Source organism: Perkinsus marinus (genome assembly GCF_000006405.1).
Source record: "Perkinsus marinus ATCC 50983 genomic scaffold scf_1104296944404, whole genome shotgun sequence".
In the NCBI taxonomy this organism is placed as follows: domain Eukaryota; phylum Perkinsozoa; order Perkinsida; family Perkinsidae; genus Perkinsus; species Perkinsus marinus.
In genome coordinates, this window is record NW_003211409.1 from 678,176 (window position 1) to 699,704 (window position 21,529).

Here is a 21,529-nt window from a genome sequence, read left to right on the forward strand (position 1 = left end):
TATTTGACGTTCGTAAAATGCCCCGCGACATAACATTACCAACTATCAACGCAACACGAATTATGATGGGATAGAAAGTCAAACCTACTAGAGTGAACGGGCTACGTTTTCATGAAACGAGCACCGTATTTGTAAACAATTGTGAAAGGACAGACCAGTAACACTAACTGTGACCTTTGCTACAGTCACCACATATGACATTCAAAGCCGTTCTAATTTACATAGCTACACTCATTACAATGGTACCTACGAGGGCAGCGCTGCAAAGCCCCATAGTGACAGATTTCTTCGACCCAGAAATCTTTGGTGGGGGCGGTGGGGTTCCAGTAGTCCCGCCAGTTGCTCCCGAATAGTCGCATTCTTGCGCCTCCTCCCAACCAGCAGGGATAGCATTTTCCGGATAGAATTCGGCCTGAGCTTGTTTATAGTCAGAGCAGTAACATTTCTTCATTCCACCGTGGCATACACGACCAGACGGAGGTTCCCATACCAGACAGTATCCACCAGCCTCAACCTGGGCACAGTAGTCCTCCCAACAGTCCATCAACGTGACAGGGTCTGGATAGATACAAGTCGTATTACTTCCCGGATTGAATTGTGTATCATGACAGAAACCCGTTGGGCAAGCCATTACAACAGTCGTGTTAGCAGCAGTGGTAGGAGAGGCCGGAGCAGTAGTCACAGCACCATTAGTGACGTCAGAAGGAGTGGTCAGAGCAGCGGCAGTGGAGCCCCCAGCTGGAGCTTGTGTCGAGTTTGAAGCGTTACCAAATCCTGTGGTATCATCACCAAGCACCCCCCAGACCAGCATACCCAAGTATACAAAGAACGGCTTCATCGTGGAGCCAATAATCAATTAACGCAGAAAGACGATTGAATTACTTGATGTCTAAGGCTAGCCTCGAGTTGTCTCTCCCACACAAGTCGTTGTGTTCCACTTATCGCAGAATATCTTTACTCGCTAGAGGAACAGTCGAAGGCTGTTCAGAGAATTCGAAAGAGAATAACAACTTTCAATTCCTCCTTTTGTTCATCACTGGTACATATGCTAATGCATCCAGTTGATTTCGAATGATCCACAAATATGTCTTCAATGGTATTGTTAAATCGAGTTCAGCAAACTCTCGAATGCTTCTCTGCCCTCCGACACCACTTACGCCGCGTTCATTCCACGCATTTGACAACACCACAGATTGATTATCAATAATTGATATAAGTCGCGACTAGGGAAACATCACCACAGACTGATTATCAATAATTGATATAAGCCAAGACTAGAGAAACATCCACGATCAGGCCAGGAGCGTGAAAGCGCTTCCGCGAAGGCTTATGCAACTGAGGACGCAAAACCGTCAATCAGAGCTCGAAAGCACGATTTGTACAGCAGTTTTGTGTCGGTGACCATACTTGAAATATGGACTCTGCCAACTATCATATAAAGGAAAGGACGCTTGTCCTAAGTTGAGTTGGTACATATAGATGACGTGCATCAGCACCCCACGAGAGGGGCTGCACATAATAGCAACCTAGAGCTTGGTCTCATAACCACAGCGAACAGCAAACGTTGACAAACATTCAGAGGACTTGGGCAGCAAGGATAGAGCCAAACACAGCAAGCCCTCCATTGACTAGACCAGTTGCACTGCTTGTAACAGGAGTAGTAGTAGTTTGCCCATTGTCGCCATGCCGATAGCCAGGATACTCGTCAGGAGACCCATTGTAGTCACAGTCAGGGGCCACCTCCCAGCCAGTAGGAACATCCGATGGCAACACGAACCGGCCTTGTACAGCCTCATATTCCGAGCAATAACACGGTTTATTGGTTCCAGAACACTTGCGACCAGATGGTGGCTCCCAAACAAGGCAGTAGGACCCCACCTGCACTTTATCACAGTATTTCTCCCAACAGTCCATCAATACAATGGGGTCAGGGTATATACAAGTCGTCGTACTCGGTGGGTTGAACTGCGTATCCCGGCAGTATTTATAGGGACAGACGAACACAGTCGGCGTTTTGCTCGGTGCCCCTGTTGTAGTTGCCGTTGTAGGGGTGATAGAAGTCGTGACGTTGCGCGACGCTGTCGAGGTCAGTGGTGCACTCCCCGACATGGAGGGCGTTGTTGAGGAGGGAGATAACGTAGTAGATGCCGAACCAGGAGACTGACTCGTCACACTCGGGACGCCTGTATAGCTTCCAGTCGATCCCGAGTCTGGCGATAATCTCCTCGTGGCACTAACAGCAGCAAACCAGACATAGATCAGTAAGACTCCAACGCTCTTCATAAGACAAACAGGAACAAGCAGGGAATGGAAAGTTCAGTACTCCTGCATGTCGGTGCACCCGAGAGCCTCATCCCCGTCGGGGACATAGCGTTGCACAATGCTGACCCAAGACCCGTGTTTTTGTGACAGTGGAGCTCTCAGATCGACAATCATATTCAAACATTGGCAAGTTAGCAAGAAGAGGCCCGAACAGTGGCCGAGAATAGCAATGTCAATATCGCCAAGGAAATGTAACCTCGTTTCCTAAGCACTGATATTTTCATGTGTGAGTTTATAGACCTCAATTTCACAGCAAAGTTTTCTCTCCACATGAATCCACACGAATCCGCTCTATGTTACGTTGATAAATCCATTACACGATTGACGACCACTCCTTTCAACAACATCTCTATTCAAATACCCCAAACCATTAACACCGAACGGAATGAACTTGTGTTGATTCAACTCGGAAACAGAGGCTACATCACAAGAGCAGTAGTTGAGTGATAATAATAATCTACGACACAGAAACAAGTGGTAAATTTAGTCATATACACAAACCTTGAAACCTCTTTCCTGATCCGCAAAGACAGGAGCTCACCGCCGCTTACATTGACCAACCAGAAGTGGACTCGGGTGAACAAAACACCTTAGCAGTATTTGATACCCTGTTAGTCTTTTCCTCACGACGAGATGCTTCTGAGTTCGTCGAGGAAGATAATGATGGTGATAATGCTTCTATCTTTACACATTCGGAGACAGGCATGAAGTAGTGTTATACAAAACACTTGGAATATAGTCGCAGAACACCGTATAGTAACTAGAATAACAGACATACATACTACTGTCAATTGATAGTAGCAGTACATAACTAGGAGAAACCGATAATACTTCAGAGAACGTTACCAATAACGAAGGTTCCGAGGGCCGCGCCACCTGCAACTGAAACCGCGGTTCTAATGCTGCTAGAGGCAGGAACGACCGGGGGAGGAGCCGGAGCCCTAGTAGTGCCAGTGGCTCCCTCATACACACATTGCTGAGCCGCTGACCATCCATCAGGCATTTGATCGGGATAGTAGTGTTTCACAGTCTCCGTCTGATAATCCGAACAATAGCACTTCTTCATACCACCATGGCACACACGACCGCTATCAGCCTCCCAGACGAGGCAGTATCCACCAGGCTCAATCTGAGCACAGTAGTCCTCCCAGCAGTCCATCAGTGTGACTGGGTCGGGCGTAATGCACGTGTTGTTACCAGGATTGAACTGATAGTCGAGACACCAACCAGTAGGGCATGCAGGAACTTCACCAGCAGGCACAGGTGTCGTACCAGTCTGAGTACCGTTGTTGTCACCACCAGTAGTGCCATTGGAGAGCGAGGACGTAGGACCATTAGGGGAGCTTCCTTGCGACGGAGCAGTAGTCACAGCAGGACCAGATGGCGCCGCGCTGCTGTTGCCAGCAGATGTCGTTACGACAGTACTGTTGTCAGCAGCAGCAGCCCCAGAAAGGGCGATCAAGTACACGGTACTTACAGCGAGTGATTTGAAGAGCTGCATGAATAGAAACACGAAGGGAAAGTAGTAACTTCGAGAAATACTATTCGTCTCCAGCACACAAGGGGTAGCTAGAGCTTCGTCACTGCTAGCACGCAATCTCAACTTCTTCCCATAACAGACTACAACATTCCTGTAGTAAAGGCAACAACACCAATAAACACAAATCCCCACGAAGACTAATAATAACGTGTAATGTTGGTAGAGAAACGTTTGGACAGTTCTTAAAGTACATTTTAGTGAGAGCCACAGTAAACCACTTCAGCTCAAACCCACAGCTGAACACGGCCATCTCCCATCGTGAGGAGGACCCAAGGTTGATGAGGGTGCCACGAACAAGATAGGATTCTGCCACCATCCTTAGGGCGTAGCTTCTTCACTGGCACTACCAGCGGATTCGACATAGCATCATTGTACCTTCAAACGACAAAGCAGTAACACAAAAAAGGGGACAACGGCGACACAATTCCGATTCGGTAGGGTCATGCATGCTGCTGACTTACACCTTCGCGTGGAATATATGAGCACTGCCATCATCAGAACAAGTCGCCATCAGAGGGAGCCTCCCAGCGGCCAAAGGATGAAACTCAACATCCCGTACCACTCGCTTGTGGTACCTACCATGAGAACAGTGTGATAAAGAACATCACGGGAGGCCTACCGCCAGGTCTTCCAAGGCTTGTTGCCAAGCTCGTTATCGAACCAACACAGCCTTCGGTCCTGACTAACTATGGTCAAGTGCTCACCAGTACCAGGGAAGACCGAAATAGCCATGATATGCTGCGCCCCCGAGACATAGGTGCGCACCAGTGACTGAGCTTTCAAGTCACATAACCGAACCTGATAATAACGTGAATAACACCTGTGAGTGAAATCAAATCTGCACGCGAACACATCGCCATCTCGAATGTGCACGCGTGCACAAACTCCACAATTTCCAACTCACATTCTTCTGAGTGCAGATATAAAACTGCGGTTTTCGTGGGTGGAAAGTCGATGCCTGTATCTTCCCTCCCTTCGACTTGCTAAACGGTCGGATAGTCTTCTGGGACCTCAGGTTATGTATCACACATTGAGACCTCACTTGGACAGCATTGGGCGCCACATGTGATAAATACCATCCTACATAAACCACTCAGTGTTGCATAAAGTATAACCCCAACCTACCCCTGGGATGCCACGTTAGCTTAGTGATATCAGCACGCTCATCAGCCCTAATCAGAAGCCCCTCGAAACCCGGCGCATCAGTGACTGCCTCCCAATCCCTGACAATCAACAATAACCAACCCCGCAAGAACCACCACCCCGAGCTCACCCATCCTCGACCGGTGCTAGAAGCTCCACACTAGCGTTGGATCGTCTTGACTCGGACTCCTCATCACCGGGAGCATCTTCAGCTTCCTCTTCCTCCTCCTCTGCCGCCGGCGCTGCCTTCACACACTGCGGCCTGATAGATCGAATGAAGCCATGAAATATACTCCACTACTACACGATTACCGCAGTAGCTCTACCGTTCCATTGTTAGTGCCCACAGCCAAGATGTCGGAGTATTTAGGATGCCACGCCACACACAGTGGTGACACGTCGACCTCAGCCTCAACCACTGAAGAAAAAGGACTTCCTCGACGATCCACACCAAAACGTCGTCATCATTCGTCATGAAAACTCCAAACTTTCCCAACCACCCACACTACACTCTGCATTGTCATTCTTCTGCTTCACCACAGCCTTATTCGGACCCCTGTGCAAGAGGCAGCATCCACTCAGTGTGTCCCATAGCCTCAAACCATCAGCAGCGCACGTCGCCAACAGTTCCCCACTGAACAGGGCAGGACGTAATTTCCCAAAGGCGTGGTATGTAATGACATCTCACGTGACATTGAAGCTGCTATCAGTGACCTTTTCACTGTGGCCCTTGAAATCGACCCCCACAGTAGTCGGGAAAGGTCGGAGGTCGGAGGGCGAGGGCAATTGCGGCAACAACGACAACGGATCTGATCATAGCGTATCAACCCGTAAAAAGGTCGCGCCAGCATACCAACGTTCATCTTCTTTTTCACTACTCGAGGGCAAAGATAGAGGTCAAGGCATCGCTCGAACCGCTCTTTGAGGAAGTCTCGATAGAAGGGAACATGCCGTAAACATGCGAACTTCTGCGGCATGTAGTTCTGCTTCCTTATGCTATCATCACCAGCCTCCCATTCAGCCTTCTCCGCCTATCACAGTGAGCATAGGTCAAAGTCACACGGTGAGTCCTTACGTCATCAAAGAGGTACTCCTCAGGAGGGTTATAACTCTCACCATGAGTAGGCAAGGCCTGTTTCGGTGCCGGTATTGGCGCTGGGCCTAAGACGGATTTGCGAAAACTCCGACTAAGTGAAATGCGAGTAAATTACCCTTCAGCTTTCTACCCTCATCTCCCTCTTCCTCGTCAGCCCAAGCGTCAAACACTTCCTCCTGAGACCGCGGCACGAAATTAGATTTACTCAAGGAGTGGTATGAATTTACTTCCTCCTCCTTTCCAGGCTTCTCCTCCTTAGGCTTGATGATACCAGCCCTTATCAGCTTTATCAACCTCTTGACCGTCCGAGCCTCGTCCTGGTCTGGCATGAAGGACTTCTTCGACGGGTAACGGGTTCTCAGCGGATGAATCTTGTCCTCGATGCGATCTTCGTACTCGACCTGTCATCATAAACTCGTAAATGCGACAGCAGCAGCCTCAAGAGCGGAAAATATTAATGGTTTCTCAGCTGAGCGCGGGAAATTCAGGTAGAAGTGTACAGAAACCAACAAGGATTTCCCGAAATCTCCAAACATTTTTTATATTGTCACCAACACACATAGATGGACATGTGCATATTCCCCCCCACTGAGCAGCCCTATGAGCCTACCTGGAATTCCTCATCCTCATCACCGTCGCCACGACCAGTAGGGAAGAAGCCCTTCCGTATGCGTCTGAGGCAAGTCTAGCACAATATAGGTCGGTTAGCACTCACTGTATTATTCTAAGGTCGGTGTCGGTGAGTTTGATTTCCCTGTCATTCTTGATGTCAGTGATGGTACGCCAGGCATCCGGATCCTCGGCCTGATCATCAACACGCCCTCCCCCTCTACTTATATGAGTTGATTCACAATCCTGTAATGATCTTAGATAATTGAAGCATGTTATAAATCATAATATAGTCGAAAAATATAATTATAAAGGGTATGTTGGTAATAGGGATCGCCAACGTGATCACACTACCGCTCTGAGTAAAGTGTCTATCTCGGAAGTCTTCACAGTGCGGGCAATTTTTTTGCCAGAAATATCATAGCCGATGTGGTCGTGGTTGTCGAGATACCATTTCAAGGGCACTTTACCAATACGGTTGCGAGTGTACCTAATACGCAGTCTGCCACCGTTCTCTATGTGCGATCGCTCACTCATCATCCGAGTCGTCCGAGTCGTAGTCGTCATCGTCAGTTTCGGAAGATTCCTCCTCCCTGAAAATGGTATCAAAATCCACGACAAATCGAATCAGCAAGTCCACTAAGCCAGTCTGACTTCACCCTGGTCATGCCCCCAACTACTACCCCTCATCATCATCGGTACTGCCATGCGTACTTGCATTATCAACAACGTCCTCGCCAATCTCGAAGCCGGGAAGTGCCTTAGAGTCTTCGATCTCTTGCAGGGCCGCATCCTCCTCATTGACAGGCTTGGAAGCCTCGGCCAACACTTGGCGAGTCTTCTTTGCAGAAGGCATGGCAAAGGGACTGGGACGACGACGTGACTTGTCACAAATTCGGAACGATAACGATTATGCAAAAGTGCGCGAAAAAAACCTATATCGGAATTTTTCATATAAACGGCGATGTTATCTCCCATTATAGTCACCAATCAGTGTTTTTCCTATGTCCGGCCCCTTTCCCCATACGGACGATGTTGTGGACATCTCGAACGCAAAAATATCTTCCATCGACTTGGCCACCGGCAATCGGACCATTTATGCCAAAGCTGCTGAGGAAACAAGATTAGACTTTCCAGCGAATACAGTCAGAAATTCCAAGTAGAATTGACAGGACCACATGTGTGGGGGAATGAACGTATCTTTGAGTTTAGATACCAATGGTGGAGTTTTCTTCCGGCTGCGTTGTACCTGCAATTTCGGCAAGCTATAAATTTCTATTTCCTAGTCATCATAGTGTTACGCAGCATACCTAGTCTGAGCTCACTAAGGCCCGTGTCTGACGCTATGGCACTGTTCTTTGTAAGCCACCGAGGTCAACCTTAGAAACGTCGGTTACTTCAGGTGGTGTCGGTATCAGTATTACGAGAAGGGTTGGAGGACTATCACGTCCATAGGGAAGACGCTAGGGTCAATAGCACACCTTGCTTTGCTAGGAGGAGGGATTTCGACAGTACTTGCCGGTCCTAGATGAACCTACATTTCCATGGCGTATCTCAGGCGACCCTGAGGAAGATACATGGGAGGTCATTAAGTGGATGGACGTGCAAGTAGGAAAATCTTCGCAGTGCGTAGGTCAAGATCGGCGACATCTTAGGTCGGTGACATCCTCCTTGTTTATTGCGATGAGGCGGTACCTGCTGATATGGTCGTGCTGGGTAGTAGTAGGGATGGCGAGCTCAATGTAAGTCCGATTAACGACGAATTCGGGCCACACCAATGTCCGGGTGGCAGATCGAAACCGCATCGTTGGACGGCGAAACGACGTTGAAGCCTAAGTTCTCCGCTTCTACGGCGCTCGAGTCGCATCGCGAGAGGATAAGGAGGTATGCCAGCCTGGTGGGTAAGACAGGTAGTGGTGTATTGCCTTAGGCATACGACTACAACGATAGCTGAGCCTCCTTCACCATCGCTGGGCAAGAGGCTAGATGACGGCGCGGTTGTTACTTGTGGTGCGCCTGTTGGCAGTCTGGACGTCTTCCATGGTGTTCTCAAGATGCGTGAGGACGGCGCTCCGGTAGTAGTGGTGGAGGGAAATCTGTTGTAGGGCGTCGAAAAAAATTCACGAATTTCCTAACTTTTTTGAGAAACTTTGTGTTTTTTTCCAGAGTTTGTTATTTTCAAGGATTTCAGATACCGTTATCGGCCGACAACTTGGTCCCTCGTGAGGCCATTTTGAGGAATGCCGAATGGATATACGGCATGGCAGTGTAGGAAGCCTTTCCTGGGAATCATCCAGAAACCTATAATTTTTTCGGAGGGAAAACTAATTTTGAAGTTTCCACATGGTTAGGAACCCATTCTCCAATCAGTTTTCCATGTTGATATCATCACGTTAGAAACCTCTGGGAAACGTAATTTTTTCGAAGCCGGATAGGTATCTGGGCCTCCTGTAAACCCCAAATAGGTATACCGGACCGGACACTAAAGTGATGGTAGGACAGAACACTCCAGTGGCTAAGGTCAGCAAAGTACAGAGGAAATTGGTCCAGATGGTGAGTATGAGTATCATGACATGTGTTAAGGAAGCGTTATAGGTTCTTATAGTACTGGGCATTCAAATGGTGATGTGTTTGAGCATGGGCATCGGCAGCTCTATGTCGTCCTTGGGTAGATCTAGTTCGACAATTCCCTGGTATATTGCGGGATATTCTTCAGTGTCAACGGTAATACGTGAAGTGGCCTCTGTAACGAGAATTGGCATTTCTTATAGGCAGTCGATTTCATCATAACGGTCGTGTCTTATATCCCTATACTGCAGTCTTTGGTGCCGCTATCACTGATGGTCACTTTGGAGATGGTCCGGTTATTGCAGAGTTATTTTATAGAGTAGTGATGGCTCTGTGTTGGAGGGTAGGAGTGCCGATGGGCTCAGATACGACACTAGGATGCGGTATATGGGCAGAAGTGCGGTTTGCCGTACTACTACTATCAACGAGGATTTAGGCCAAATTGGGTATATATTCTCGGACAAGACAGGGACTTTGACGGCTAATGAGCTCCGTTTACGTGCCGTAACAGTTGGTCATGTGCATTACGGAGGGCCGGTCGGCTCCCCTGGAGGAGGCAGTCGCCAAGCCAAGGATAGTCAGGAGTTTGCTGGCCTAGGTGGTGAAGATGACGATGAGGAAGGTGGTGGTCATATCGTCCTTACTTGCAATAACGAAGTTTGTATATTTCAGGGGAGGCCTGTCCGCCGGCACGGTTCGATCGGTCCCTTTTTATGAAGCACTTGCGGGATACGACAGATGCCAATCCCGTAGGGCTGGATGCAGGGGCAGGAGTGAAGATGGAATCTCAGAGGGACATATTACGTCAATTTGCTAGCCTTATGGCCACGTGTCATTCTGTTGCACCCGAGTAAGGAACGTTTTCACCCGTGTTACTCCGTCCGTTGGGGTAACGATATGTCCTGGTCAGTTTCGGTACTGCAGCTGTAGCCAGAAGTGCCAGGATGAGTATGAGTGTGAGGCACGGGTCGCAGCGGCGCTCTGTGGTGGCGAGTAGGCCTGAGGGGTGGACGCCGAAGTATGCTGGAGAAAGCCCCGATGAATGCTGCCTGGTGGAAGCCGCTGCACTTTGCCTTGGGTACTACGGCAGTAGGGGAGTTGGTTTAGTATTGTGATAATAGGTATAAGCTGATTGAGAGGGAGCAGGCTCGTTTGGTCGTGGAGGTTGATGATATGACTGTCGGACTCAGCCGAGAGGAATGGCGTGTACAGGGGACGATACCCTTTACTAATGAGAGGAAGAGGAGTACTGTTATATTGGAGCCACCAGGGGATGATAATGATGTAGTATCATGCGTTTGAGATTGGTGTGGTATGAGAGTCGCCAACTTGACGGTATCAGGTACTGTATGTGTACACTAAGGGGGCAGATGATGTTATGCTGCCACGACTAAGCGACCAACAAACTGGATGCCAGGGGGTGACTGCATCTGTGGTGGCCGCCGTGAACAGGTGACACTGCGTAGTGTTGTGGGTTTGAAAAAGGTTGTGGTCAGATATAGTCTCGAGGGATTCCGTACGCTCATATTTGCGATGAAGGGAATATTAAAGGAACAATGGCATGAATATAAGAAAAGGGTAAGAAGCTTCGTCGGGCGCAGCGAGGGGGGGAATTGATGGGCTTTTAGATGAACGATATAGCACTCATGGAGCCTGGTAGTGTTAAGGAGAGTCTACTCGAGGCGATATATGAAGAGGTAGAATCGGAGTTAATACCATTAGGATGTACCGGGATGGAGGACAGACTGCAGGAGCATGTAGGTGTATTTCGTGATTCTTGGGATCGGCGATTAAGGCTGTGAAGGAATCAATGACTTTACGCGTTCTATGATAGAATACGCTTTTCTCATGTCATTTTGGCTACAACGGAGTTTCACCCGTGATATGAAAAACACTAGCGAAAAACACATTTCACGACTATTGCAGGGCGTGAATATCGCGTTTTTCACGGAGGTTTACGCCACTTCACGTAAAACGGGTGAAACCTCAATGTAGAAGGGTGGATAACTCACATTTGTTGGGGAACTGTGCTCAGGTTCCGGAGGCTATTGTGAAGCTGAAGGGAGGCGGTATAAGGGTATGCATGATTACTGGTGATAAGCTTGGCACGGCAATTGAGATCGCCAAGACTTGCGGCTTGGTGAAGGAGACGGCCATGAAGTGGCAGAGGGATGGTATGTGTTTGGGGTCGAAGGCTATGGGCAGGCAATCGCTGGTGATCTTTGATTTTGAGGACCCTGTGGAGTCTTGGGGGCAGCTCAAGAGGGTCGCAGATGAGCTCGTAGGGGGGAGGGATGATTATGGTTGGAGTATCCTGGATGCTGGTAGGCTGGGATGGAGGAAACGCAGAAGAGTGATATGGACTTCGCCATAGTCATCAGCGGCAGGAGCCTGGGGCACGTGTTAGATGATATATACGCTGAGGAGAGGGCTGTTGAAGGAGGTAGTAATTTTGGTATGTTGTTGGAAAAATAGACAGTGTGTGGGTTGCATTAATAGAGAATGCCTGTTGTATGATCCGGTCTGGAAATAGATTTTGACAATATTGAGAATATCCAATACTTCGTCGTTTCAAGTTGGATTGGTTGATGAGGATTTGACGTTTCAGATGACGTCCTGGTGGAGAGTCTGACGTGCCTTCTTATGGAGCGTGTGGGGGTGGTAGTGTGTCGAGCTACTAACGATCAGAAGAGCAAGTGGTAGTGGGAGGGAGGCGGATGATGATAGGAAGTCTACCTTTAGACTACACTATATGACTGTTCATCGTGAAGGGCGTAATACTCCGTGAAAAAGCCGATATTCGTGCTATGCAGTAGTCGTAAAATACATTTGTCAGTTTTGCTCTTCATAAGACGCATATAGAAGGTTCACCCGTTGTTATAGTTGTATATGTTCTGTTGCCGATAACGCAATTGTTTTTCACGAAGTGAATTGTATAATATGTTTTTCACTAGTGTTTTAATATTACAGATGAAACTCTACAATATTATGGCATCATCGTCATTAACAACGTATATTTATATATAGCATCCACTACCCGGAGTGTGGTATGTTTAGGTGTCATTAGTCATGGATAGGGTAGGGAGCAAAGGAGCCCTTTGTCTGGCTATAGGGGATGGGGCCAACGACGTACCCATGCTCAACAAAGCTCATGTCGGGATAGGTAGTAGTAGTGGGTAGTGGGCTGATGTGATGGTTGTTACCTCAGCTGTATTTGGAAAGGAGGGCACTGCGGCAGTCCAGAATGCTGATTTTGCCATACCACAATTCTGGCATATCACCAGGCTGTTGTTGGTCCATGGGCGATGCTGTTATTTGCGAATATCTAAACTGGTCGGTCAGTGGACTCGTATGGGTTGGTTGTTGTTGGTGATGTTCTGTGTAGGTGCTTTACTTCTTTTTCAAGAATATGGTGGTGACAGTGCCTCAGTGGTTGTATGGTATGGCGAATGGTTACAGCGGAGCGACGCTTTTCGATGAGTATTATCTTACGTTTTTCAACCTCATATTTACCAGTATTGCACCTTTCCTATTAGGAGTAGTAAAAGTTATCGGGAGAATCTTTTACGTGTTTCTGCCTCAGGTTTTCGATCGGGATGCTTCCCCGGAGTTTGACAAACTTTACGATCTTCCACATGTGTCTGCTGAAGTGATAAGGAAAGGTTATCCGAAGCTGTAGGTTGTTGATCTAATTCGCTCGTAGTAGTTGACTATGATGTTTTTAGATATTATACGGGCCGGCTAGATAGGATGTTCAGTCGGGAAACGATAGTCCTCAGTTGCGCTGTGGCATTTACTTGTGGGTTTATATGTTATGAAGGAGCTGTACTCTTGGTAGGAGCTCACGAGGCAGCAGTTGGAGGCCTCTGGTGAGAGAATTTGTCGCGCGCCATGAAATTACTTAAATCAGGTTGACATCAGTCCTATGTTACTCGGCAGTGATCTTCCTGGACCTCGCGGTGTTGTTGGTGATAGCTGAGGAAATCAATCTACCCTTGGCCGCCTCTATAGCGCTGTCGCTCGCCCTTTACATAGTGTGGTAAGTCAGCAGCGTGGTGGCGATTATCGAATTTCCCTTGAGAAGAGCTATTGATTCTTGTTTCCCTATCACCCTGGTACATGCCTACTGAACCCTCTCACAAAATAATAGAACATACATTATTTTCGATTTCTCTGTTATTACTGCGACTCAGGTTGTGAGATTTCGTGTGTGAGGGTATCACTTATGTAGGAACAAAAATATATCAGAGTCGTATCATTATTCGCTCGCCTTAGTAAAATTTCTGAAACGGTCAATTCTTCCGCGCTTCCAAAAAAATAGAACCCACCAAGGTTATCTTAAATCTTCATATTATTACAGTTCGGATCTGTCAGGCTGAAGGTGTATTCGTTCGACCCAGGCTCAAGAGTGGCTTATCTGAGTTCCTATGTCATGGGCATGCCTTCCTTCTACCTCTCTGCAGTGTTCTCGGCCCTATTGAGTGTGCTTATACCGGTTGGTATTGGTGGTTGGTATAAACGACATGCATCTTCGTTGAGGGTAACATGGCAGCTGGCACGCAGCAGGCCTGCGGTGAGTCGGGCTACAGTGTCGGTCTCAACTCGCCCACTGTCGATGTGAATTCTGATCGTGCTTGTATGTTTCGGAATAGGGCATAGTAGTATGGGAAAATATGCACATGTGTTGGTAACGAAATGATAATTTCGAGGAATTTAACTTCTATAGTTAGTGTGGAAACCCCCAAGTTCAGTTGAGTAAAGCGAACATATATTTCACCACAGGGTCATGATGCTAGTCTCACTGCAAGTAGTGTTAATGTGAAGTATTGGTTCAGGTGAAGCGGGCACACGTTATTGCGGAAAAGCGGGAGGCTGTAGTGAGTAACGCTGGAGGAGTATCGACGGCAGATCTGCTATCGGATGATGCTGGAGAAGAAGATGATGAAAGAGTGGTAGACGTTTGAAGGTCTACTGGGTATGTTACTGTCATGGCATGCCTCCTAGCTGTGCTTTTGCACGTCTGTGTTATGTCATGATGATGTTGTGTTAGTGGGAGGATGGCTGGTATGACGAGTGTAAGAATCTGCGGCGATATTTTGGGCGAGCGCGTAATTTCATGGCGCGCGAAATTGTAGACGCATTTCTATGTAGTGGTGGCACCTAAAGGCAGCAGGATAATATTTTTTTCTATTGGGCATATGGCGTTCATCCGCTGCGTTGGTGGTATCCTCCTCTTGGACGAGGAGGGAAGGCGACTTGCTGCTAAGTATGGGAAAGTAGTATGCCGGGCTGGTCGTAGTGGGACAGGGTGGCAGGTACTATGATGAAAACAAATTTACGGACCTTGTTAGTGAAAAGAAATTTGAGAAGAATCTCATGGTGAAAACGAGTCGACTTAATAACAGGAATGAGGGTAGTGGCGGCTGGAAATTCGCACTCCTTGAGGTTGGCGTATTATTTCAGTGGAAGTGGCACTGGTGGACGAGTACGTCGTTTTGGTGCGGCAGTCGAATGACGTTGTATTTGCGGTACGCCCTATACGTTTGCTTTCTCGAGCTGATCTCAGGAGTTTGTTCATCAACTTTTGGAGTTTATATAAGAATAAGTGTGGAAGTATCACGAAACCAACGAGAATTTACCAAAATTTCCTCAAATCCGTTTATTGTCACTAACACATGTAAATGAGCATGTGAATATTCCCCCCACACTGCGGGCCTGTGCGTAGGTACTTGCATGTGAGAGCGAGAATGATATCATGATGTTGGATTTTGCAAACAGTTTATATCAAGTTTTATGCAACATAACTCAGTGAGTAGGTTGGCCGTGTTGGTCGTAGAGAATCATCCAGAAACTAATAGTGTTCCTGGGGGGACTCATTTTGAATTTCCCGCATGGTTAGGAACACATTTTTCAATCAGTTTCCTATGTAGATTTCATCACGTAGTTAGGAACACATTTTTCAATCAGTTTCCTATGTAGATTTCATCACGTAGTTAGGAACACATTTTTCAATCAGTTTCCTATGTAGATTTCATCACGTAGTTAGGAACACATTTTTCAATCAGTTTCCTATGTAGATTTCATCACGTAGTTAGGAACACATTTTTCAATCAGTTTCCTATGTAGATTTCATCACGTAGTTAGGAACACATTTTTCAATCAGTTTCCTATGTAGATTTCATCACGTGGTTAGGAACACATTTTTCAATCAGTTTCCTATGTAGATTTCATCACGTAGTTAGGAACACATTTTTCAATCAGTTTCCCATGTAGATTTCATCACGTGGTTAGGAACAACATTTTCCTCATTGTTTTTAAACTCTGGGAGGGTGTTATCTCGCAAGGCTAGATGGGTTCCCGCTGGGTCGTAGAGAATATTTACGTTGTTAGTGCCAACGTGTGCCGTAAGAAGATTCTCGAGAAGTTGGACTTGGTTTTTCTAATGATCGATGAAGCTGTTGAAAAAGGGTAATTTGAGATGGTATGCATTAACTGAAATTATTTGGAATTTTTCCAGAGTGGTATTGGAGACGGAGTCTGAGGTCATCACATCGCGGATCAAGATGCAGAACGATGAGGCCTCTACTACTGCTAGCGAGGATTTGCCTACGAGCTCGACTGCTAGGACGACGACACTGCAGGGTAGTGGTGTTACTACTATGGAGTTTCATCCGTTTTACGTGAAGTGGTGTAATACTCCGTGAAAAACGCTAAATCCGCGATATGCAGTAGTCGCGAAGTATATTTTTCTTCATATCACGGTCGTGAAACTACAATGTACAATGAGTGGTAGGTTATCCTGGATCGGGTCAAGAGGCCTCATTCAAGTCGGCATTGTCGAGCGTCCGTGACCAGATCGGCAACTTCTTGAGTCGGTAAGTGATGACTATTGGAGAGGGGGCGCTTCCTTGTTATAGTAGTGGTTGGGTTTCTGATGGTTGCGGTGGATATTTCATCCTCATCATCAAATGGTTAGTGTTTTTTACTATAGTATTTACCCAGTATGTCGGGGCTTGGGTTCATGGCAATGCATCCCGAGATGGCCTCTGCTGCTTATGGGCTCAAGGAACGGACACATCGAGGTGGGTGAAGGGGGAAGGGAGTAGTTGCGGAGCGAGCGAAGCATATACCGCAACAACAGGCACTTGCGTGTTGTGCGTGCGTGCGTGCGTGCAGAATTATTCTGGCTCAACTACGGAGCGTGAGAGGCTATCAGATAGGTCAAACGACTCCTCTTTATGCGGAGGTGTTGGGAAAATCGGCGAACAGCTCGAAGAGATATGCACGAAAAACTTTAATGATAGAGAAATGTCCTACCCGGGGATCGAAGCGGGGACCTATGTAAAATTCATTGATTGAGTCCATGGACGTGGAGTCAGTGAGCTCCGCCCCTTCGTCACCTAGTAGGAAGTATTTGATGATCGGGCTCAGCACGTTCCTTATGGTGTGAAAATGCTCGTATGTTATGTTGACAGAAATGATGCATTGATAGTGTTGTCTTTGCTCAGGTGAGGTACCGGATGAAAACCTAAAGTTGCGGTTGACGATTGTGGAGGAGGTTTCGGGATTCTCCGAAAACTACAGATTGAAGGACACATGTGATTTGGGGGCAGCCTTTCGGCTTTTTATTAGTGCCTACGATAAGGAGCATGAGGCGGAGCGGAGCAGGAGTAATACTAGAGGTCGATACTAGATTGGTAGAGAGTTGTGGTATGTAGATGGCCTTATTGGGAAGTTCGCCTATACCTATGCTGGTAAGGCCGTGTACAGCGACCAGCGCCCATTCGATATCAAAATCAATAATGGAGACACTATCAAGGCAACACGGCAAACGTAGTATGCGGTAGTAGGTCAGTGTTGGACTGAATCCATTTCCAGATTCGCAGACATGGTGTAGAGGGAGGTCTCTTGTTCCTATAACCTCACATTGCAGGATTGGCTTTACCCTTATTGTTGTTTATTATTATAGCGTCACTTACTGTGTGAGTTTCTATCCATTTCTGCTATGTTGAATAGTAGCATTCATTACTGCCTCCCACTGATGTGATTTTTGTTATGAGGAGGACTTTGACTGGGGACTGTGTTGGTCAGCCATTCTTGACACTGATGATAAAGCATCCACGTTATCCCAATGGTCCCCCTCCTCCAATGTGTGGGGTGATATCAGTATATGCTCGCCCTAAGGACGGCAAGCCTGTGGACCCTACAGTCTATCCTTACTCGGTGAGTCCCTTTCTCAGTAGCCTTGGAGGTAGTGTATCAATTCAGTTGCCTCCTGGGAGTAATATTCGGCCATCGGCCAGAGCCCCTCCTCCTCCACCGGTAATGGCATGCATGGGCGTATCTTTGGGCGAGATCGTTTCTTTGCAGTGCGCACCACCTCCGTATCCTCCTCCTGATATCATAGTACAGCAAGAATCTGCCAATACTAGAGTAATGGGAGTATTGTACTAGTCGTAGTAGTAGCGTTTTATGCTGCTTAGATGGAATATGTGGACCGTGAGGTGGAAGTGCCAGTAACCAAGGTCGTTCATAAGATTATTGAAATTCCAGTACCGCAGAAAAGCGTCAACAAACCTGTGGTGAAGACTGTCCAGAAATTCATAGAAGTGCCACAAGTAGTTCTGAAAGTGTCAGGTGGGAACTTGTGAGTTGTTTAACAGGTAGAGTATGTTGACAAGTACGTGGATGTTCCTGTGAAGAAGTACGTTGATGTGGTTAAAGAGGTCAAGGTGCCTCAGGTGGACCTTAGCAGTCGATGGTCGTTCGTCGACTTTGTGGTGATAGGTCGTAAAAAAGTATGTCGAGAAGTTGGTCGAGTATACTCCGCCAAGCTCCTCTAGGACCTCCTCTGAGGCCGCCTCACAAGGCGACCAATGCGAGGACTGTGGGACAGTGGCTGCTGGCTGAGAGTCGGCTTTACCAGCCTTGTTCTTATCCTCAACATTATCATCATCATGCTGCTACTGTCTTTTGATAGCGATGTTAATACATTTCTTGCTTTGTGTTGACAGTGGGACGGAGGATTGGTCGAAACATGGTTATCGCCTTGAGGTGACAGTCGCATGCTGTTCTGATTTTTTCGCGATCAACAGGATTTTTCCTCATCGGAGATCTCAAGTATTTATGGCACCTGCAGCCCGTCGCCGTTCCCATGAGTCTATTGCCTCGCTGTCATCTGTGAAGAGTCTCGAGGCCCAAGAGAGTCGAGAGAGCGTTAAGGTTGGAGGCACTCCTGACTTCACTGCTATCTTCAACGTAGTCATGACGGCTGTTGGTGTTGGGCTGCTCGCTCTCGCCAAGGCCACTGCCAGTGTTGGCTATGCAACAGGCATTTTCTATATGCTGGTTTGTGGTGTCCTAGGGTGGTGCATGGTATACCTTTTGTATAGATGCAGGGTTATGGCCCTAACTCTGGGGCTCGATCACGTTCCCACTTATGAGGATATTGGTCGGGCTGCGTTCGGAAGAATCGGCCGTGTTGTCGTCGCGATAAGTCTACACATCTCCCTTGTTGGTACGTCTTGTGTGCTCATGCTTCTGCTAGGGCAAAACTCTCATCACATATACGATGGTATCGGAGTCAATATCTGGATTGTTATTTGGGCTGTCATTCTCACGCCTGTAAACTGGCTTAAGACTATGCGTGAGATTGGATTCATGGCTAGCACTGTGGGAGTCTTTTCCATCGTAGTCACCCTGGTAGGGCTTACAGCAGCCGGCTTTTCTCAAGCTTATTCGGCGAGTGCGCCTTACGAAGCGATCGTACCAAAGCCGCTCTCTATTATAGGAGGATACACTACTTTCTCCTTCGCCTATTCGGTCACGTGTAGCACGACGACAGTGACACATGATATGCGTCATCCCACTCACGCTCCCAAGGTGTTCGCTATCTCTTTTGCTGGCCTTATCTCCATATATGGTCTGGTGACTTTGGCTGGGTATCTTGGTTGGGGCCAGAAGCTTTTATGTTATGACAATGTGCTCGAAGCCATGTCCAAGGATGCTTTTGGGTATGTATCTTTCATTGGTATTATCATACTCTCTGCAACACATTATGCAGTATTATTACATCCATCATGCCGTGCTATAGAGTATCTCACTGGGCTCGAGAAAGGAACGACCAAAGCCCGAAGGTTGGGCCGCTGGCCGACACTCCTCATTACAAGTGGCCTACGGAGCCTCCTTGTGGTCGTCACTGCGGTGATTGCCATCACAGTACCCAATTTCTCGTTACAGATCGATCTTCTTTCAGCTGTAACTTACACGCTTATACATTTAATATTTCCACCGTTGTTCTACATGAGACTGAAGCATAAGTCAGCCGGGTATGGTAGGCCTGATAATATGAGTTCTACCAAAGGGAAACTTTTAACTGTATCACTTCTGTTGCTCATGGCTATCGCCTTGATGGCCTCCGGGGTCACCATTTACAAGACTGTCCAACCCGGCCCCACACCTGTCGTATGCCAACAAACAGAGATGGCCAGTGCTGAAGCAGCTGCACAAGGCAAGGACGCCTCGGGCCTGGAAGTGGTTGATATAGAGGACTGGAATGAGACCGAGATCGACAATGATAGGGATCTACGTGATGACTATGATGCTTCTGCAAATTACGAGATGTTGGCGGATGGGAAGACGGTAGGTTATAGATCAGAAGAGGAGGGATTAGATGAAAGATGGTATTAGAAATATTATTCAAGTTATCGAGAATTCTTTTGACCTTTCATTTCAGGAGATTGTGTGTTGCGTCATTTAACAGTGGATAATGCACCAAAAAACTAACGGTGTAGGAATACATCGTACAAGGATATATCCGACCAGTAAGGATATCATCTCGGTGGTCAATTTCCAACAGCTTCTGTTATCTATGACGGGCAGATTTCGTCGAGGAGGGTCCCGAAGTAGCTCTAGCATGTCTGCATTAGCTTACTGAGGATATAAATGGAGCGCGTACTTAGGAATAGAACGACTACGGCTTTCTGTCAGACTTGCACCTAAACTAGCCAGTCGAGTTGAGTTGGAACGCGACAAAACATCTCAACCAAGGCGAGTTCGAGGCCACTAACCTATTCCGATAGTGGCTTCATACTGGTTGATGAGGGGATGCTGGAAAAACGACGAGGAGCATGCTAATGACGGTGTCACTGTAGATGATCAACACTTCTAGATAATGATCGGGTCTTATCGCATTTACATTCCACGGAGGTGACCGCCGCGAAGCATTGTTGAACGTAGACAGCTCCAACAGATACTACATACTCCAACGTATACTACTCTTCGTCCTCCCGCTCTGTAGAAGCGTCTCCTCGAACCTCAAAGGGCAAACCATCGCCCTCGTCGCTGATCAAGATATTCAACGGGTCCAAACCCTATACCTCGAATGCTCAGTACTCCCTGCAGATTGGGAATCGGGAAGATCTTTGAGTAGAACCTGATAAGCGTTTACCGTACCTCACAACAACTCATCCCATTTCCCCGTGGCCATCGTGTTAGCTTCTATATCATCTTATCCACCCGGAATGTCCACACATTTCATGGACATGTCCGCATCTACGCCGAACCGAATCATGAGTGATGAAGCTGAGCACACGCAAGGAAGATTCAAGCCCGGTAACGAGAGTTTAACTCAACAGAGAGGTGGGTCAGTGACTTACTTCCATTACCAATGATCACTTAGCTGGTTCAATCCTGTTGACACCACTCTGTGCTAACTCTTTCCGGCACTGATCCGTGAGACCCTGCAGAGTAACGTGAAGGAGAGCATCACAGCGGAGCGATGCTCACCTGTGTGTACATGTCAGGTAGATGGATGTACCTCACAACGCTGCCTCGTATGAAGCAATTACGCAAGGAGAGGAGATGCGGATACTAAATGAATATTTTGTTCTCATTCGGTCAACAAGACTACCAACGAGACTAACGGATAAGCGTACTGACACTCTCTTGTCAAATGCATTCGAGGAAATACTGCGTCACGCGCCACGAAATTAGTACTTGCTCCGGGTTGTTGATAGAGATGTTCTTCAGTTTAACATTGAAATACTGATCCACTGCCTGCAGTGTGCCTGACGTAATTACCTCTACCGCTGATCCCCTGTGAGTTACTACCCGTGATTTGGACGTCATTTTTCATCTCCACGGTGACCTGCGCACCGCTGTCCACAAGGCTTTGGAAGAAGTCGAAGAATAACATCCCGACCAACAACGCTACAACGGCTAATGTGACCAACCCTTCCCTGTTCGCTTAT

At 47.4% G+C, this 21,529-nt stretch overlaps 9 protein-coding genes across 9 annotated transcripts; 5 read left to right on the forward strand and 4 right to left on the reverse strand.

Annotated features, from left to right (window-relative positions):
* Window positions 1-217: 217 nt before the first annotated feature.
* On the reverse strand, window positions 218-838 carry Pmar_PMAR001214 (hypothetical protein; the record flags this gene model as incomplete). The annotated part of the gene is made up of 1 exon (XM_002780575.1): window positions 218-838. The coding sequence occupies one exon, from the start codon at window positions 836-838 to the stop codon at window positions 218-220; it is 621 nt and encodes a 206-aa protein (XP_002780621.1).
* Window positions 839-2,851: 2,013 nt separating this feature from the next.
* Pmar_PMAR001215 (hypothetical protein) lies at window positions 2,852-3,035 on the forward strand (the record flags this gene model as incomplete). The annotated part of the gene is made up of 1 exon (XM_002780576.1): window positions 2,852-3,035. A coding segment is annotated over one exon (184 nt), but the record flags the coding sequence as incomplete, so codon positions are not given.
* A 119-nt stretch (window positions 3,036-3,154) lies between these two features.
* Window positions 3,155-3,823, reverse strand: Pmar_PMAR001216 (hypothetical protein; the record flags this gene model as incomplete). Its single annotated transcript, XM_002780577.1, has 1 exon — window positions 3,155-3,823. The coding sequence occupies one exon, from the start codon at window positions 3,821-3,823 to the stop codon at window positions 3,155-3,157; it is 669 nt and encodes a 222-aa protein (XP_002780623.1).
* Window positions 3,824-4,001: 178 nt separating this feature from the next.
* Window positions 4,002-7,566, reverse strand: Pmar_PMAR001217 (Ribosome biogenesis protein BOP1, putative; the record flags this gene model as incomplete). The annotated part of the gene is made up of 18 exons (XM_002780578.1): window positions 4,002-4,237; window positions 4,324-4,437; window positions 4,482-4,660; window positions 4,767-4,942; window positions 4,988-5,085; window positions 5,136-5,267; window positions 5,318-5,423; window positions 5,515-5,639; window positions 5,694-5,814; window positions 5,859-6,036; window positions 6,081-6,166; window positions 6,217-6,277; window positions 6,329-6,502; window positions 6,712-6,775; window positions 6,817-6,905; window positions 7,065-7,200; window positions 7,244-7,303; window positions 7,394-7,566. The coding sequence occupies 18 exons, from the start codon at window positions 7,564-7,566 to the stop codon at window positions 4,087-4,089; spliced, it is 2,223 nt and encodes a 740-aa protein (XP_002780624.1). The 3' UTR covers window positions 4,002-4,086.
* Window positions 7,567-7,714: 148 nt separating this feature from the next.
* Pmar_PMAR001218 (conserved hypothetical protein) lies at window positions 7,715-12,957 on the forward strand (the record flags this gene model as incomplete). The annotated part of the gene is made up of 25 exons (XM_002780579.1): window positions 7,715-7,869; window positions 7,923-8,070; window positions 8,113-8,221; window positions 8,269-8,318; window positions 8,366-8,452; window positions 8,503-8,594; window positions 8,641-8,785; window positions 8,902-8,978; window positions 9,176-9,263; window positions 9,306-9,434; window positions 9,482-9,597; window positions 9,644-9,900; window positions 9,951-10,128; window positions 10,276-10,356; window positions 10,400-10,562; window positions 10,621-10,730; window positions 10,775-10,856; window positions 10,907-11,035; window positions 11,314-11,559; window positions 11,607-11,721; window positions 11,887-11,939; window positions 12,336-12,441; window positions 12,487-12,611; window positions 12,664-12,816; window positions 12,862-12,957. The coding sequence occupies 25 exons, from the start codon at window positions 7,715-7,717 to the stop codon at window positions 12,955-12,957; spliced, it is 3,090 nt and encodes a 1,029-aa protein (XP_002780625.1).
* An 866-nt stretch (window positions 12,958-13,823) lies between these two features.
* Pmar_PMAR001219 (hypothetical protein) lies at window positions 13,824-14,242 on the forward strand (the record flags this gene model as incomplete). The annotated part of the gene is made up of 2 exons (XM_002780580.1): window positions 13,824-13,895; window positions 14,114-14,242. The coding sequence occupies 2 exons, from the start codon at window positions 13,824-13,826 to the stop codon at window positions 14,240-14,242; spliced, it is 201 nt and encodes a 66-aa protein (XP_002780626.1).
* A 234-nt stretch (window positions 14,243-14,476) lies between these two features.
* On the forward strand, window positions 14,477-18,188 carry Pmar_PMAR001220 (hypothetical protein; the record flags this gene model as incomplete). The annotated part of the gene is made up of 12 exons (XM_002780581.1): window positions 14,477-14,544; window positions 15,669-15,746; window positions 15,796-15,920; window positions 16,072-16,153; window positions 16,281-16,360; window positions 16,787-16,948; window positions 16,997-17,111; window positions 17,339-17,501; window positions 17,649-17,711; window positions 17,762-17,896; window positions 17,942-18,019; window positions 18,066-18,188. 12 exons carry the CDS (start codon window positions 14,477-14,479, stop codon window positions 18,186-18,188), a joined length of 1,272 nt encoding a protein of 423 aa, XP_002780627.1.
* Window positions 18,189-18,380: 192 nt separating this feature from the next.
* Pmar_PMAR001221 (10 transmembrane domain, possible aa transporter, putative) lies at window positions 18,381-19,967 on the forward strand (the record flags this gene model as incomplete). The annotated part of the gene is made up of 1 exon (XM_002780582.1): window positions 18,381-19,967. Exon 1 carries the CDS (start codon window positions 18,405-18,407, stop codon window positions 19,965-19,967), a length of 1,563 nt encoding a protein of 520 aa, XP_002780628.1. The 5' UTR covers window positions 18,381-18,404.
* A 983-nt stretch (window positions 19,968-20,950) lies between these two features.
* Pmar_PMAR001222 (U6 snRNP protein Lsm2, putative) lies at window positions 20,951-21,474 on the reverse strand (the record flags this gene model as incomplete). The annotated part of the gene is made up of 4 exons (XM_002780583.1): window positions 20,951-21,019; window positions 21,066-21,149; window positions 21,276-21,346; window positions 21,390-21,474. 4 exons carry the CDS (start codon window positions 21,472-21,474, stop codon window positions 20,951-20,953), a joined length of 309 nt encoding a protein of 102 aa, XP_002780629.1.
* Window positions 21,475-21,529: the final 55 nt, after the last annotated feature.